At 42.7% G+C, this 15,287-nt stretch overlaps 1 protein-coding gene across 1 annotated transcript; it reads right to left on the minus strand.

Annotated features, from left to right (window-relative positions):
- Positions 1 to 8,236: 8,236 nt before the first annotated feature.
- Positions 8,237 to 14,897, minus strand: LOC144506893 (EEF1A lysine methyltransferase 3-like). Its single transcript, XM_078233248.1, has 4 exons — positions 14,727 to 14,897; positions 12,831 to 12,942; positions 9,845 to 10,231; positions 8,237 to 8,385 (listed from the first exon to the last, which is right to left on the minus strand). Exons 1-4 carry the CDS (start codon positions 14,895 to 14,897, stop codon positions 8,237 to 8,239), a joined length of 819 nt encoding a protein of 272 aa, XP_078089374.1.
- Positions 14,898 to 15,287: the final 390 nt, after the last annotated feature.

A 15,287-nucleotide genomic window follows, 5' to 3' on the forward strand; every position in this document is an offset into this window, starting at 1 on the left:
ATGGGTTTCCACCAGGTGCTCCGGTTTTCTCCCAAAGTCTGGAAGACATGCTAGTTAGGTGCATTGGCCATGTTAAGTTCTCACTCAGTGTACCCGCATATGCACCTGAGTGTGGCGATTGGGTGATCTTCACAGTAACCTCACTGCAGTAATGTAAGCCTACTTGAGGCACTAATAAATAAATCTTAAAAATTAAAACTATTAGTAGGGAACTGGTGTTAGGGAAATGGAAAGGATGGAATGCCGATAAATTTGATTTGATTTGATTTATTATTGTCACATGTATTAACATACAATGAAGAGTATTGTTTGTTGTGCGCTATACAGACAGAGCATACCGTTCATAGAGAAGAAAACGAGAGAGTGCAGAATGTAGTGTTACAGTCATAGCTAGGGTGTAGAGAAAGATCAACTTAATGCAAGGTAAGTCCATTCAAAAGTCTGACAGCAGCAGGGGAGAAGCTGTTCTTGAGTAGGTTGGTATGTGACCTCAGACTTTTGTATCTTTTTCCTGACGGAAGAAGGTGAAAGAGGAATGTCAGCGGTGCGTGGAGTCTTTAGTTATGCTGGCTGCTTTGCCGAGGCAGCAGGAAGTGTAGGCAGAGTCAATGGATGGGAGACTGATTTGCGTGATGGATTGGGCTACATTCGCGACCTTTTGTAGATCCTTGCGGTCTTGGGCAGAGCAGGAACCATCCCAAGCTATGATACAACCAGAAAGGATGCTTTTTATGGTGCATCTGCAAACATTGATGAGAGTCGTAGCTGACATGCCAAATTTCCTTAGTCTTCTGAGAAAGTAGAGGCGTTTGTGGGCTTTCTGAACTATAGTGTCGGCATGGGGGGAGCAGGACAGGTTGTTGGTAATCTGGACACCTAAAAAGTTGAAGTTCTCCACCGTTTCTACTTCGTCCCCATTGATGCAGACAGGAGCATGTTCTTCTTTACGCTTCCTGAAGTTCAGGATCCAGTCGCAGAGGGAGGTGCTGAGGCCCAGGCCACGGAGTTTGGAGATGAGTTTCATGAGAATAATAGTGTTGAAGGCTGAGCTATAGTCAATAGATAGGAGTCTGACATAGATGTCCTTGTTATCTAGGTGTTCCAGGGTTGAGTGCAGGGCCAGGGAGATGGCATCTGCTGTGGGCCTGTTGCGGCAGTAGGCAAAGATGTAGTGGATCCAGGTAGTCCGGGAGGCTGGAATTAATTCGTGCCATGACTAGCCTTTCGAAGCACTTCATAATGATGGATGTTAGAGCCACAGGCCGATAGTCATCAAGGCACGCTGCTTGGTTTTTCCTAGGTAACGGAGGTAGAGAGAAAACAATATAGACCAGTCAGCCTGCCGTCGATAGTGGGGAAATGCTAGAGTCCATTTTAAAAGATTTAATAGAAAAGCACTTTAAAACATTAGCAGGAGCAGATAGAGTCAGCATGGCCGCATTTGGAATACTGCGTCCAGTTCTGGTCGCCACACTACCAGAAGGACATGGAGGCTTTGGAGAGAGTACAGAGGAGGTTTACCAGAATCATAGAATCATAGAATCCCTACAGCACAGAAAGAGGCCATTCGGCCCATCGAGTCTGCACCGACCACAATCCCACCCAGGCCCTACCTCCATATCTCTACATATTTACCCACTAATCCCTCTAACCTGCGCATCTCAGGAAACTAAGGGCAATTTTTGCAAGGTCAATCAACCTAACCCGCACATCTTTGGACTGTAGGAGGAAACCGGAGCACCTGGAGGAAACCCACGCAGACACGAGGAGAACGTGCAAACTCCACACAGATAGTGACCCAAGCCGGGAACCGTACCCAGGTCCCTGGAGCTGTGAAGCAGCAGTGCTAACCACTGTGCTACCGTGCCGCAGGATGTTGCCTGCTATGGAGGTGCTTAGTTATGAGGAGAGATTGGGTAAACTGGGGTTGTTCTCCCTGGAAAGACGGAGGATGAGGGGAGACTTAATAGAGGTGTATAAAATTATGAAAGGCATAGATAGGGTGAACGGTGGGAAGCTTTTCCCCAGGTCGGTGGTGACGTTCACGAGGGGTCATAGGTTCAAGGTGAAGTGGGGGAGGTTTAACACAGATATCAGAAGGACATATTTTACACAGAGGGTGGAATGCGCTGCCAGGCAAGGTGGTGGAGGCAGACACACTGGGAACGTTTAAGACTTATCTAGATAGCCATATGAACGGAGTGGGAATAGAGGGATACAAAAGAATGGTCTAGTTTGGACCAGGGAGCGGCACAGGCTTGGAGGGTCGAAGGGCCTGTTCCTGTGCTGTACTGTTCTTTGTTCTTTGTTCTTTGGATTTGCAAAAGGGAAATCATGCTTGACAAATTTATTGGAATTCTTCCAGGATGCATCTAATATAATTGATGAGGGGGAGCCATGGGATGTCGATTATTTGAACTTCAAAGAGGCTTTATGATAGATCTCACATAAGAGAATGGTGTGTAAATTTAAAGCATATGGGCTTGGGGGCAGTGTATTTAGATGGGCAGAAAAATAGTTGACAAACAGGAAACAAAGATGCGTCTTTTTCCAAATGGCAGACAGTGACTTTTCTGCGGGATCATTGATAGGACACCAACTATTTGCAATGTATATTAATGATATAGATGGGGGAATTAAATGTAATATCGCTAAATTTGCAGATGACACAAAAGTGGGGGGAGTGGGCATGAGACAGCTGTGTGTTCGATACGGAAATGTTTCAGTGTGATTTGGACAAGCTGAGTAAATGGGCAAATGCATTGCAGATACAGCATAATATAGAATCCCCACATCGCAAAAGAAGGCCACTCGACCCATCGATTCTGCTCCAATTCTCCGACAGAGCATCTTATCCATCTTACCCAAATCCACCCCTGCCCTATCCTCGTAACCTCACAGGTTTATCCTGCTAATCCCCCTAACCTACACATCTTTGGACACCAAGGTACAATTTAGCTTGGCCAATCCACCTATCCTGCACATCTTTGGACTGTGAGAGCAAATCGCAGCACCCCAAAGGAAACCCACTCAGACATGCGGAGAATGCCCAAACTCCACACTGTCATTCAAAGCAGGAATTGAACCTGAATCCATGGAGCTGTGCGGCAGCAGTGCTACCCATCTATGCCACCATGCCGCCCATATCTTGCTGCAATTATGCAGGACCTTGATGAGACCACAACTGGAATATTGTATGCAGGTTTTGTCTTTTGATCTGAGTTAGGATTTTATTCCGATGCAGAATGCAGCAAATGTTTACCAAACTAATTCCTAAGATGGCAGGAGTCTGTATGAGGATAAATTGAGTCGGTAAGGATTTAGAATGGGGGAGGGGGATCTCATAGAAATCCATAAAATTGTAACAAGGTTCGACAGGGTGGATGCAGGAAGAATGTTACAGATGCCAGGGGAATCTAGAACCACGGGTGAAAGTCTAAGGATATGGGGTAAACCATTGAGGACTGAGAATAAGAGAAAAATCTTCACCTCGAAAGTGATGAGCCTGTGGAATTGTCGCCCACAGAAAGCAACTGAGGCCAAAACATTATGTGTTTTAAAGAAAGAGTTCGATAAAGTTCTTAGGGCTATTGGGATTGAGGGATTTGGGGGAAAAGCAGGTTACTGAGTTGGATGATCAGCTAAGATCGTAATGAATGGTGGCGCAGAATCGAAAAGCCGAATGGTCTATTCTTGCCCCTTACATTCTATGTTTCTATACCTTTCCTAATTTTTGCACAAGCCCCAACTGTTAGGAAGATGGGCGTTGCAGGGTCGGATGAGCACCGATTTTGTCCTTCTGTAGTGGCTTGGTACAACTGAGTGCATTGCTGCATCATTTCAGAGGGCAGGTAAGACACATCTTTTGCATGGGTGCGAAGTCACACGGAGACCAGGCCAAATAAAAACGGCATGTTTCCTTCACTGAGAGCAGTAGGTTCACCTCATTCTGCTCCTCCTACTCGTTCTGCGAGAATGATGGGCATTCATCCCCAGCATGTAGCTGAAGTTCCTGACTTATCTGCTTTGGCTAATTGTGCAACTCACAATAGACTACCACAATGCAGCAGACCGTTGAAACGCCACATTGGAGATTTCCCCCAGAACTGCAAAGCACCACAATCTCATCTTGGCCTGCAATATGATTGCTCTCGTGGAGCAAATGTAGCCTGGTAATGTTCCAATGCCACGGATCCAAACTAATATCCTAAGAGACACGTTTACTAGATCGCCCTTCACCCAGAAGCCACACATTGGGGCTCGCTGCTGATGTAAACAGTTGAGACACACGAGGCAGCCTCGAGTTGTACGCATCTTAGCAACTACCATGGAACCTTGCAAGTTATTGGAAGAATCTCCATAGAGTCATAAAGTTTTACAGCATAAAAAGAAGCCATTCGGCCCATCGTGTCTACGCAGGCCATCAAGCACCTATTTATTCTGATCCCACTTCCCAGCACTTGGTCCATAGGCTTGTATGCTATGAATTTCAAATGCGCATCTAAATGATTCTTAAATGTTGTGAGGGTTCCCACCTCTACCACACTTCCAAGCAGAGTTCCAGATACACACCGCCTCTGGGTGAAAAGATTTTCCTCTAACCCCCTCTAAATCTAATGCACCCTACCTTAAATCGATACCCCTGCTTATTGGCCTCTCTACTAAGGGAAAACGTTTCTTCCTACCTTTGACCCTCATAATTTTGTACACCTCAATTAGCTCAGTTGTCCTGGCAGCTTATATTGGCGAAATGTCCGCCAAAGTACGCACCCCAATACTTGGTATGTCTCTTATCTCAGAAAGATTCTGCACTTCCAGATCTCTTGCCGTGCAAGGAATCATCCTTGTTTCTTTTTCCTATTACACTGAATTGTGCGCGGCAAAATTGCGCCTCCAGCAATACATGAGGGTTGCAAACATTCAGAATGAAGTGCATACGAGTAGATATTCCTCGGCTATTTTCAGAGTATTGTTAAAAATGAGTTTTCATGGACCCTTAGAATATTGATGAAACGGATAGTTATTGCGAAGAAATATTGTCTCAGGTCAATGCAACGGGAACATAACCACAAGTTAAATGGAGGTAGGGATAGAGCATACAGCTCTATCAGTCAATGCGAGGTGATTTCCCTGCTAGATCCATATATCTGCTGAGTTGCTTATTGTCCAAAACGCCATCAATTTCAGTCTTCGTTATCCACTCAGCATCCATAGTTCTCTTGGGCTGAGAATTCTAAAAAATCACAACTCAATCAACTTTAGAGTTTTGTCATGGTGGATGTACCGAGGATGTTTTCCGTGGCTAAAGGGTCAAGGATAATGGATGCTAAGGGAATCAGAGGATATCAGGAAAAAGTAGGGAGATATAGCCGAGGTACAAGATCAGATAATCGTCTTGAATAGTGGAGCTGATGACTGAATGGCCTACTTTTATTCTTCATACTAACACTCCTGGCGAAAAAAAACTTCTAATTTCACTCCCACATGGCTGAATTCCTACCTGAGACCATGTTTAGACTCTAGCTGGGAAAAACAGGGTGTCAATATCTGCCCTGTCAAGAATTACTTTCTAAGAATTGCGTATGTTTCAATGAGATCGCGTGTCTTTCTTCTAAGCTCCGAAGAATATTCAATCTCACCGTTCCATCCCAGAAATCAATCTAGTGAACCTCTCTTGCACCTCACTTAAGGAATGCAGTTTTATTCATGCAATGAGCCCAACACTAAACATGGCATTCCAGGTATAATCTCACTAAATCTATATGCAATTGCAGTAAGATGTCCTCACTCATATGCTCTAATTCCACGACAGACTAAAATAGAAATTTCAGTTGTAATTGCTTTCATTTAACTTTCCCATGATTCGTATAAAAGGACAGACAATGTCTCTGAATACTTTCTTTGGTTGTCTCAACTTTTAATAAATATGCTGTTTTTCATTATTCATACCAAGTGGATAATCGTGTAATACCCTACATTATACTCCAGCTTCCATCATCTTGCCCAATCACTTAACTGATCTATATCCATTTTCACTTCTTTGTGCCCCATTGACGGTTTATTTTCCCACCTAGTTCTTTATCGACAGGAAATTTAGATAGATCACATTTGGTACGCTCACCTAAATCGCTTATTGGGATTATAACTAGCTGGAACATACTCATAGCTCTGTGACACGGCAGTAGTTACAACCTGCTGTCCTGACATAATCTATTTATCCTTATCCTGATTTCTGTCTGTTAATCAATACTTGATCAATACCAATATATCACTCCTTATCGCACACGTTTTTTGTGCACCGACTTTGGATGTGGCACTATATCAAAAGTCTTTGAAAATCAAAAAAGAACGTCTACTTGCCCTCTTTCATTTACTGTTAGTTACACCCTCCAAAATTGGAATAGATGTGTCAATTGTAGACAAATGGCTACAGATTTGTCCTTGTCAACAGGTTAGTTAAGAAGATCAGAGTTGTAACTGAAAGACTGAAGTGCTGCAAGCTACCAACAGTTAAGTAGAAGTTTAAAATAGCCAATAAAGGAGAGTTAATTTCAGTTACTTCAGAAGCGATATATCGCAAGTAGAAAGCAAAAAAAGGACGCAACATAAGTAAATAAGCAATAGGAAGCTTTCAAATTGCATATATTTTCGCATACAAACCCTTCTTGACGGCCACGGGAATATGAATTAAAAAACGGGAGGTTGATGACGAATGCCAGGTACAGGAAACATTTTTAAAAAGGCAGACTACAGAAGTGTAAAATGGCATAAGGCGGTCACGAAAAATATGACAAAAGATTGGTGAGTTACAGAATAGGGGAGTCAATAAATGTTATGAGCATTTACAAACTAAACAATTAATAAAAGTAATGGTGAAAAGGTAAGGTCAAAATGGGAACCTTCTTGCGAAGGCAGATACAACGGAGGTATTGAATGAATAATTTTGCATCAGTTTTCGCAAAATAAAGTGTTGAGTTAATGTCCTAGTGTGGGAGAAGCGTGTTGTGATATTCGAAAGTATAACAATAAAAAACAAGTACTAAATAGGTGGGCATCGCTTAAATTAAGTTACACAGCCCAGTGAGCACGAAGCATATATTCCTGCTTAAAGTTAGTCTGGGGGCATTATAAACGGACTATAACTTATCACACCAGAGGACAGAATGATTGCAAATGTTGCAGCCCTTTTCTAGAAAGATTTGGCATATCAGGGCGACAGAGGAGTAATGAGATAGGCTAACTGCACTTAAAATTAAGAAACCACACGTACTGATGCACCCAAGCATACTGAGATAAGTAAAGGCGGAAATTTTGGATGCCCTGACAATTGTTAGCAATAGAGGGGCCACTAATTTCAGGGATTTGGAATGGGCTGTCTTTAGGGATGGTAGAAGCACATTCCTTGAAAATTTTCAACAATAATTGGACATTTGCTTAAACAAGACTAATTTGCAGCGCTACAAAACTAGGTTCTGAGGTTACATCGGACAGCACAAGAAAAGAACCTCACAGAGACAATGGTCTTCATCGCAGACATTCTTCTGTTTGTAAGATTCTATCATTCTGATATCCCTCATACCATGGAACAAGAATGACAATATTGCTTTTTTCTTGCTACTGAAGTTGATATTTACTTCGGAACAGAAATCGTTCAGGAATCTGGCTTTATATCCCTCCGTGCCGTCTGATGCTTCACTCAGCCCCAGGCTAATCGCAAAAAAGCCGAAAAGACAAATTGAAAGACCCAGGAGTTCCCAGATACACGTGTGATCAAACTGTGATTTTGCAATTTTTATTATTTCAGGTTTATAATCTATTTCGTCACGTTAAAAGTAACATGCACTTGAGAACCAACATATTATTAAATTCAGTAAGTATCTTTACTTTATTTAATCTGCGCCTTAATTTGTCAATGGAATCTTCAGAAACAGAAAAACGTGCTTTAGGATCGCAGTGACACATGATTAACGGGATTCAACGTAAAAACTCCCAAGTTTATTTCATCATTAAGAAAATTTTGAATCAAATAGGTGAGCCTCATGCATTACAACTGGACGGATGACAACAGTGATCGTTGTTTTCAACCTCATTTATCAGTATGTGGTGGTTAAAATGTTTTTGTTGTAGTATGCACCTAAATAGTTGGAGCATTAACCGTACAACTTGGATGCCTATTGTAAATACAATTGCATCAATTTTAATGGGAACTTCACTATTGGTTTCTCTTGCCATCTGTTTAGTCAGCATCCCTGCGGTTAACACTGAAGCGCCGTTGCGCTTTAGGTTTACTGCGACTTTCTCCAAGTTCTGTGCAGTGATTATGTAGTTGCTTTTGCACGAAAGTGCAATCTGTCAGAGATTTTCGCAATCTTAAAGAGCGGGTTGCTGCAAGCGAAGTGCACAAGCGGACCAATTAATTCTTTACTGGTTGGTGTTTGTAACAAGAACAAAAATATCCATCAAATTTTCTTTGCTAGTCTCGTGTCTTGGCTGTAAAGGTATCCATGTGATCAGTAATGCAAGAAAGAGACATATAAGTGCTAACAAAGTTGTCCCAAAATTTTAAGTGCCGACGTTACTTTGCCCTGAGAGGAAAAGTAGAAAACATATTTTGACATATTTAGGCTATGCTACTGACCATTGTTTGAAGTGAATTTCATCGGTGTTGTTCGCAATATTATATCGATCCGATTTTCGTATACTGTAGGCTTGCAAGAGTGAATGATTGCGACGTATTGGAATGCGATGGCCTGGTGGTATTATCACTAGACTATCAATCCGGAAACCTAGCTAATGTGCTGCGCACCCGAGTTTGAATCCCACAACGGCAGGAATTTGAATTCAATTTTTAAAATCTGGAATTAAGGATCTACTGATGACCATGAAACGATTGTCGGAAAATCCCTTTTGGTTCATTAATGTCCTTTCGGAAAGGAAATCCGCCGCCCTCACCCGGTCTGGCCTAATGTGATTCTCGGCCCACAGTACCTCTTATCCACCCTCTGAAGTGGCATAGCAAGCCACTCAAATTTGGGGATGACTAGGGATGGGGAATAAATCCTGGTCCAGCAGTGACACCCATGTCCCACGAATGAATAAAAAAAACCTATCAGATTGTGACAAGTGAAAATAAATATTATCTTTTTATTGTTTTCAATTGGAACTTGGTTGTCAAGCCGCTATCATATGAGTTTCTCAAAGTCATGGCCCAAAGTATGTAAATAATAATCATTAATATCATTAGTAGCGGTAGCCTTGTTCATATTATTGTACATTACTTATCTAAAGGATCAGTGAGTAAATTGGTGACCGATTATAGATTTTCCACATGTGGAATGGGGAGGAGTAGGTTACTTCCCTTGTTTGTGCCCCGCTAGCTTGGTTCAGCCTGGCTAATAAGAGGAAATAACAATTCAAGTAATTTTGTGCAAATAATATCGCAGTCTTCCAACTAGGCGACACCTTGTGTCATAGCGTGCTAAATTGTTAAAGAAACATTACTCAAGTGTTCCATTCCTACCTATCATTCAATTATTACATTGGTAAGTGTGCACAGAACTTAGCTCAGCTCTGGGATCCCCGTATTTAAGTAATTTGTTAGCACTCTCGAAATTCAAATATGACAAGTGGTGCTATACAGAGAAACCAAAGGAATCCCTGAACATGGAAGATTACAAGCCACGTGATAGAATGGGGCAACAGGCGGGTAAAACATGAACTTAAATAATTTTGATTCAGACTTTTGAAAAACAAACAGATATAATGAGTCCAGTTCATGAACCCTAGTGTCAGCATCTTTGATCAGCAAATTTTAATGTTTATGCTAGGAACCAATCCTCAGAACCTTTTCCAATTTTTTTCATTTTATACACAATAATATCCTTGTCCGTTAACCTATCAACAACCAGGCAGTCAAAATACTCAGGTAGCAGCACTTCATGGAAAGAAAGGGAGCCATTTCCTTTTCGCAATGCGGAAGAGAGATAAATTGTGGTGTCTGGATTAGCAAGATAATGCAATGTTCTTATCAGCGAAGAGTAATAAACTGAGCTATAAACAAGATCCGAACCTAAGATGAAGTCATAGTCTTTAGAAAAGTTGGTGTGATCTTCACCCCAGGTCAGGGGACGTACATTCAAACGATGTCTGCAAGCAGAAGGAATGTTGATGGCGATGTTGTATTCCATTTGATGCAATATTTTTGGTTGATCTGTCAAGGTAACATTTCCACCTGCCAAAAAGAAGAGAAAGGTTATCCATCCACATTAATGACTTGCCCTTGACAGCATGGTTTCATTATCTTTGGCGAACATGGAGGCAAAAGGGTGGCATTGTGGCACAGTGGCACAGCTGCCTCACAGCGCCTGGGACCGGGGTTCAGTCCCGGCCTGGGGTCACTGTCTGTGTGGATTTTGCACGTTCTCCCTGTGTCTGCGCGGGTTTCCTCCAGGTTCTCCGGTTTCCTCCCACAGTCCAAAGATGTGCGGGTTAGATTGATTGGTCTTGCTAAATTGACCCTAGCGTCAGGGGATTAGTAGGGTAAATATATGGGGTTATGGAAATGGGGTCTGGGTGGGATTGTGGTCGGTGCAGACTCGATGGGCTGAATGGCCTTCTCCTGTATTGTAAGGATTATATGATTCTATGATTCATAAGGTAACGGTTCTGAAAAGAAGAATGTTCCTGTAAGTATGGATCGCCTGAGATAGTGACAGACTCTACGGTCCAATCACAGATATAACTGGGATCATTATATGCCCGGAAGCACTGACCCAAATGTTAGGGGGCACATATGCTTTCAGTGATCTAAATAGGGAACGGTACAGGTGAACGTAAAACTAGACTGATTTTTTAAAAAGTATGACTTGTTTTAAAGTACATAGAGAAGACAATCGATCTTGCTTGCTTTACTAACTCTTTCCAAAATGATTGATTATTGGAAAGTCGTTTCTTTCCATTTATGTAGGTGACATCGCCAATGAGCCAAGTGATGTACCTCCCGAGAGTACAACACTCGCCCCCACCTGACAGACGTCACCATATGCCAATTACTGGAATGACTTCGCCCTTTGGCAAATCATTCACTTTAAGGACAATTGGCTGTTTATTTCATTTGGAAGCGATTTGGTTAGTGGATTAATTTATCATCTAAGTGTGGGACAAACTTCAAAGTTGACTTTCAGTAACGTGCACGACCAAATACAATTATTTGAGGCCATTCGAACGCCCCTTACCCACAAATAGTTCCTAAACGGCAGAGGTTTTTGTTATAATGCATAAAGCCATAAAGCCCAGAAATCAGTCCGCATTTCCATTCTTTGAAATAATTTCCCAGTTAAATCTATTTTTCTGGTACTGCTTCGGATTCCAGCAAATCTCGTAATTTAAGGCACACATAGCTTTTGGGGAAAAAAACAATAGTATTCTGAGTTAAACAGCTCCTAATAACCCCATGGATTTTGTTTTGCCAATTATTTGTGTCCTTCAGTGAGTAACCTTTGTACAGACAGAAACAACTTTTCCCATCAATGCGCATTCAGAATTTTCAAGGCCTTATTACATCTCTTAATGTTAGTGCATTTGAATGTGATAACAGTGCTAAATTTCTATTTGGCAGTGGACATTTGCATCCTCTGTAAATCTTAATGCTCTCTGCACTCAGGGGAACAATCTCGGTTTCCCTAACCTCTCCATACCCGAATCTCACGAACTCTGATAAAACACTATGGAAGCCATGCCTTCACATGTTTTCAAAAGTGTGGTATCCAGAATTGGAACAATGCCCTAACTGAGCCCATGTCACTGAATTTTAAATGTTTATCATAACTTCCTTCATTTTGTATTTTGCCTTTAATTACAAATAAAATTATTCCGCACCTTTTTCTAGCAGCTTTCTTAATTTGCACTGTTATATCCAAAGATGTACATATATGAGCCATAGGATCTATCTCTTGCTCCACCCCTTTAAAATTCGGCACGGTAGTTAACATTACTTGAGAGAGTAGTCAACGAGATTTATTGTTTTCATCGTATGACCACAAAAAACAAACGTTGAACCTTCAGATTTTGGGTTGAAATAAACTGGAAGATTTTGGAAGATTGCTATCAAAGACGCAGGTAAACTGGTTCAGGGAGACATCTGTCTTTGAGCTGATCTGGTGAGACGCGGACGTTTATACGTCTTTATGTCTGTGAATGGTAATCATGAGGTTACGACCATTGAAACATTTGATTGCCATTGTCATTAGGCCTAAACGTCTTTCTCTGTTTTAGTACCTTCCTTAACTCCAATTTCCCCAAAATAAACAATTTACGGAAATTCCCGAAGCCAGGGGGCAAATGATTATCTCCCCTGATAGTCTGATCATATTTTCCAATCTGTATCTATATCATTTATCAGATGTCGCTTACATGCTTTGCATTTACAGAGGATGCAAATTCCCACTGCCAAACAGAAATTTAGTACTGGTTATTGCATTCAAATGAACTAACCCGAACACTCAGGTCAACGTCAGGTATGTAGGCGGAAATGAGTGGAATGTTTTCATTTCCTGTGCGATAATGTCACTTTGAAACCTCTTGTAGAATATTGACTTCGATTTCGAAATTACTACATAACAAATGCAAGTTTACAGTAATGACTTGCAAGGGATTTTGACCAAAGCCCGTATTAATTGGTGGGGCGCGTGGAAGGCGGGTGGTTGAAGATAAAAATTATTCCTATCGTTCGTCATTCAGAGGCTGACGATACTGTTTTACAAGACGTATCATTATCGCCCGCATTCCTTTCTAAAATTGTGAAGTTCCTTGCGACTCCATCTGTTACTTACCTAGTAGTGTTGCTAGAATTCCCACAATTCCGGTGCCCGATCCCAGTTCAAGCACTTTCTTCCCAGTGAAACTGATGTTCTCTTTCTCCAAATATCGGCAAAGAGCAATTCCCTGAAAATAATGAGCACATAGGCACATTAGGAAAAATATATTCCTCGCAGTTGTGTTCCATTGCCTGCTGTCAGACTAGTATGGGTGACGGGTGTGAACAGGTGCCTGCACAGGGGTAAAACAAAAAGCCGATGAAAAATGTTTTCATCTGGTAACCGTCATGAAATATAATGGCGGCACCTCTAACCACCGACCCCCCCCCCCCCCCCCCCACGGCCAACCTTCAACACAGTAACATAGTTGTATGGAGGTCTCAGTGCAACATGTTGTTGTAGTACTCAATCTCAAAGTCCAGGAAGTAACAATGTTCCATCAGCGTGTACTACTTTAGCATCATGAACATTACCCAAGGATCCTGACCTAAAGGGACGACATTGTGAAAATAGCGCCGGACATGTTTTATTCATTCATGAAATTTAGGCGTCGCTGACTGTAACATCATTTATTACCCATCGCTAATTGCCCTTGAACTGCGTGGTGTGTGAGGCAATTTTCAGAGAGCATTTAAGAGTTAACCACATCTGGAATCACTTGAAGGCCAGACTAGATAAGGGTGGTAGATTCCCTCCCCTAAAGGACATTAGTAAATCAAGTGGGTTGCTACAACAATTGACAATGGTTTCATTATCATCATTATCATTCCTCATTTAATTGAATTCAAATTTTACCATCTGCCATGGTGGGATTTGAACCCTAGCCCCCAGAGAAATACCCTAGGTCACTGGAGTACTTGTCCAAGCACCAGTACTAGAGACAATGCCATTAGTCCATCGCTTCCCCTATTGTTATATAATGAGCTTCAAGAATGTCTAACATTCATCATGAAAAAGGCTGAGGATCAGATAGTCGTGGAAAGTCATTTCTTCAGATTCAATATGTGGGAGAATTTCAATCATGTGACGGATTGAAATGATGGCCGGGAATTTGTGGTGGTGCGGGGGTCTCGGCCACCGGCTAGAGGGCCAGCGAAACCCTTGTTCTACCTCTCTTCTGGAAGTCCCAGCTCACCCTGTGCCACTCAGATACTTAACAGGCCAGAGGCGGGCCTTTCGCCGGAGATCAAAGGGCTGGAAGTCCCGGCTGCAAAGAGCTGCCGGCCATGTAGAAGCCAGATGCCCTTCTGCATTCAGCAGAGCTATGTGGAGGCTGCGCTGCTGCCGGTGTGACACCCATCGGAAGCCTCGGACCGTCGAGAGACCAGGTACAGGTAAGTGATGACGAGGTAGGTGTCGCAGGGGAAGGGGATGGGGGTCAGGGTGGCTCTCAGTGTCCCTGCTTCCCGACTCCAGATTCTTTGACCAGACACGGAGTGACTCTGAACCAAAAAACCCCGGGGACCCCACACACAAATACGCCAAGGTTTGTCTGTTGGAATTCTCCACACACTGAGCACCCCTCCCCTTCCCCATGCCTACCCCCTCCCCTCCCGCCCACTGCCCACGTCTTCTACTCTAGCCACCGTTAGCTTAATACCAAGGACGGCGGATGAGTTCCTTAATCGGTCGGAGGAAGGAAGGTGGCGGCTCCCCACACGGAACCCTTGGACCAATTGAATGCCACCGCAAACCAAAATCGTCTCCGGGGAAGAGATAAGATTCAGTGTGTTATGTTGACCTGTTTTTAAATCCCAAATTTTAAGAAAGAGCAGGAATAGAGGACAGTTGCAAACCCACCGTAACAAAGAGCTGACAAAGATGCATTTTTCTGAAAGAATGACTAATGTATTAAATTAATGTATGTGACAGACAGGTTTTTGCTTTATCTGACCAATCCGGCGCACTTACTGCATCCCAGATATAAGCAGACACGCCGAGATTCGGGCTGGTACTTCGAGCGATCTTTAAGTTGTATCCGCAGAACTCGAAGTTGTCCTGGTTGATGTAGTAGATCGAATTCTGATTCGGGTCTTTTGTGGCATCGTCGCCGGAGTTCTCCTGGCAAGTAGTGCTGCTCATTATCTACCTCTGGAAGTCTCCCAGTGGACGTTCTGTGATCCGCCACGGGATTCGCTTCAGGCGTCCGATTGAAACAGGATCTTGCATTTATATAACGCTCCACCCAACACCTCCAGCAAAGCCCAACCCCACCTCTCACCACGTGTATGGGACGGACCTAATCTCGTCATAACCAATCATGCATCATTACGGTTGCGATTCAATGAAACATTCTATCGATTTTGTGCACCACAAAACCATAAAGTCGTGAGTCTGGCGTTCGGATAATTAATACTGGCGTAGGCATTGAAAGGACAGTGCAACTACTATTTGCGCAAAAAATAACGCTACTTCCCTTTAACTCAGTGAGCGAGCCCTTTGTTTCGAAGTGCCAGGATCATTAAAGATAAT

This window comes from Mustelus asterias, chromosome 18 (assembly GCF_964213995.1).
Source record: "Mustelus asterias chromosome 18, sMusAst1.hap1.1, whole genome shotgun sequence".
NCBI lineage: Eukaryota > Metazoa > Chordata > Chondrichthyes > Carcharhiniformes > Triakidae > Mustelus > Mustelus asterias.

Coding starts and splice junctions, on each gene's coding strand:
- LOC144506893 (XM_078233248.1), bottom strand. CDS start 14,897: ATGAGCAGCACTACTTGCCAGGAGAACTCCGGCGACGATGCCACAAAA. Junction 12,943..14,726: donor CTGCTTATATCTGGGATGCA/GTAAGTGCGCCG, acceptor CATTATTTTCAG/GGAATTGCTCTTTGCCGATA. Junction 10,232..12,830: donor AATTCTAGCAACACTACTAG/GTAAGTAACAGA, acceptor TCTTTTTGGCAG/GTGGAAATGTTACCTTGACA.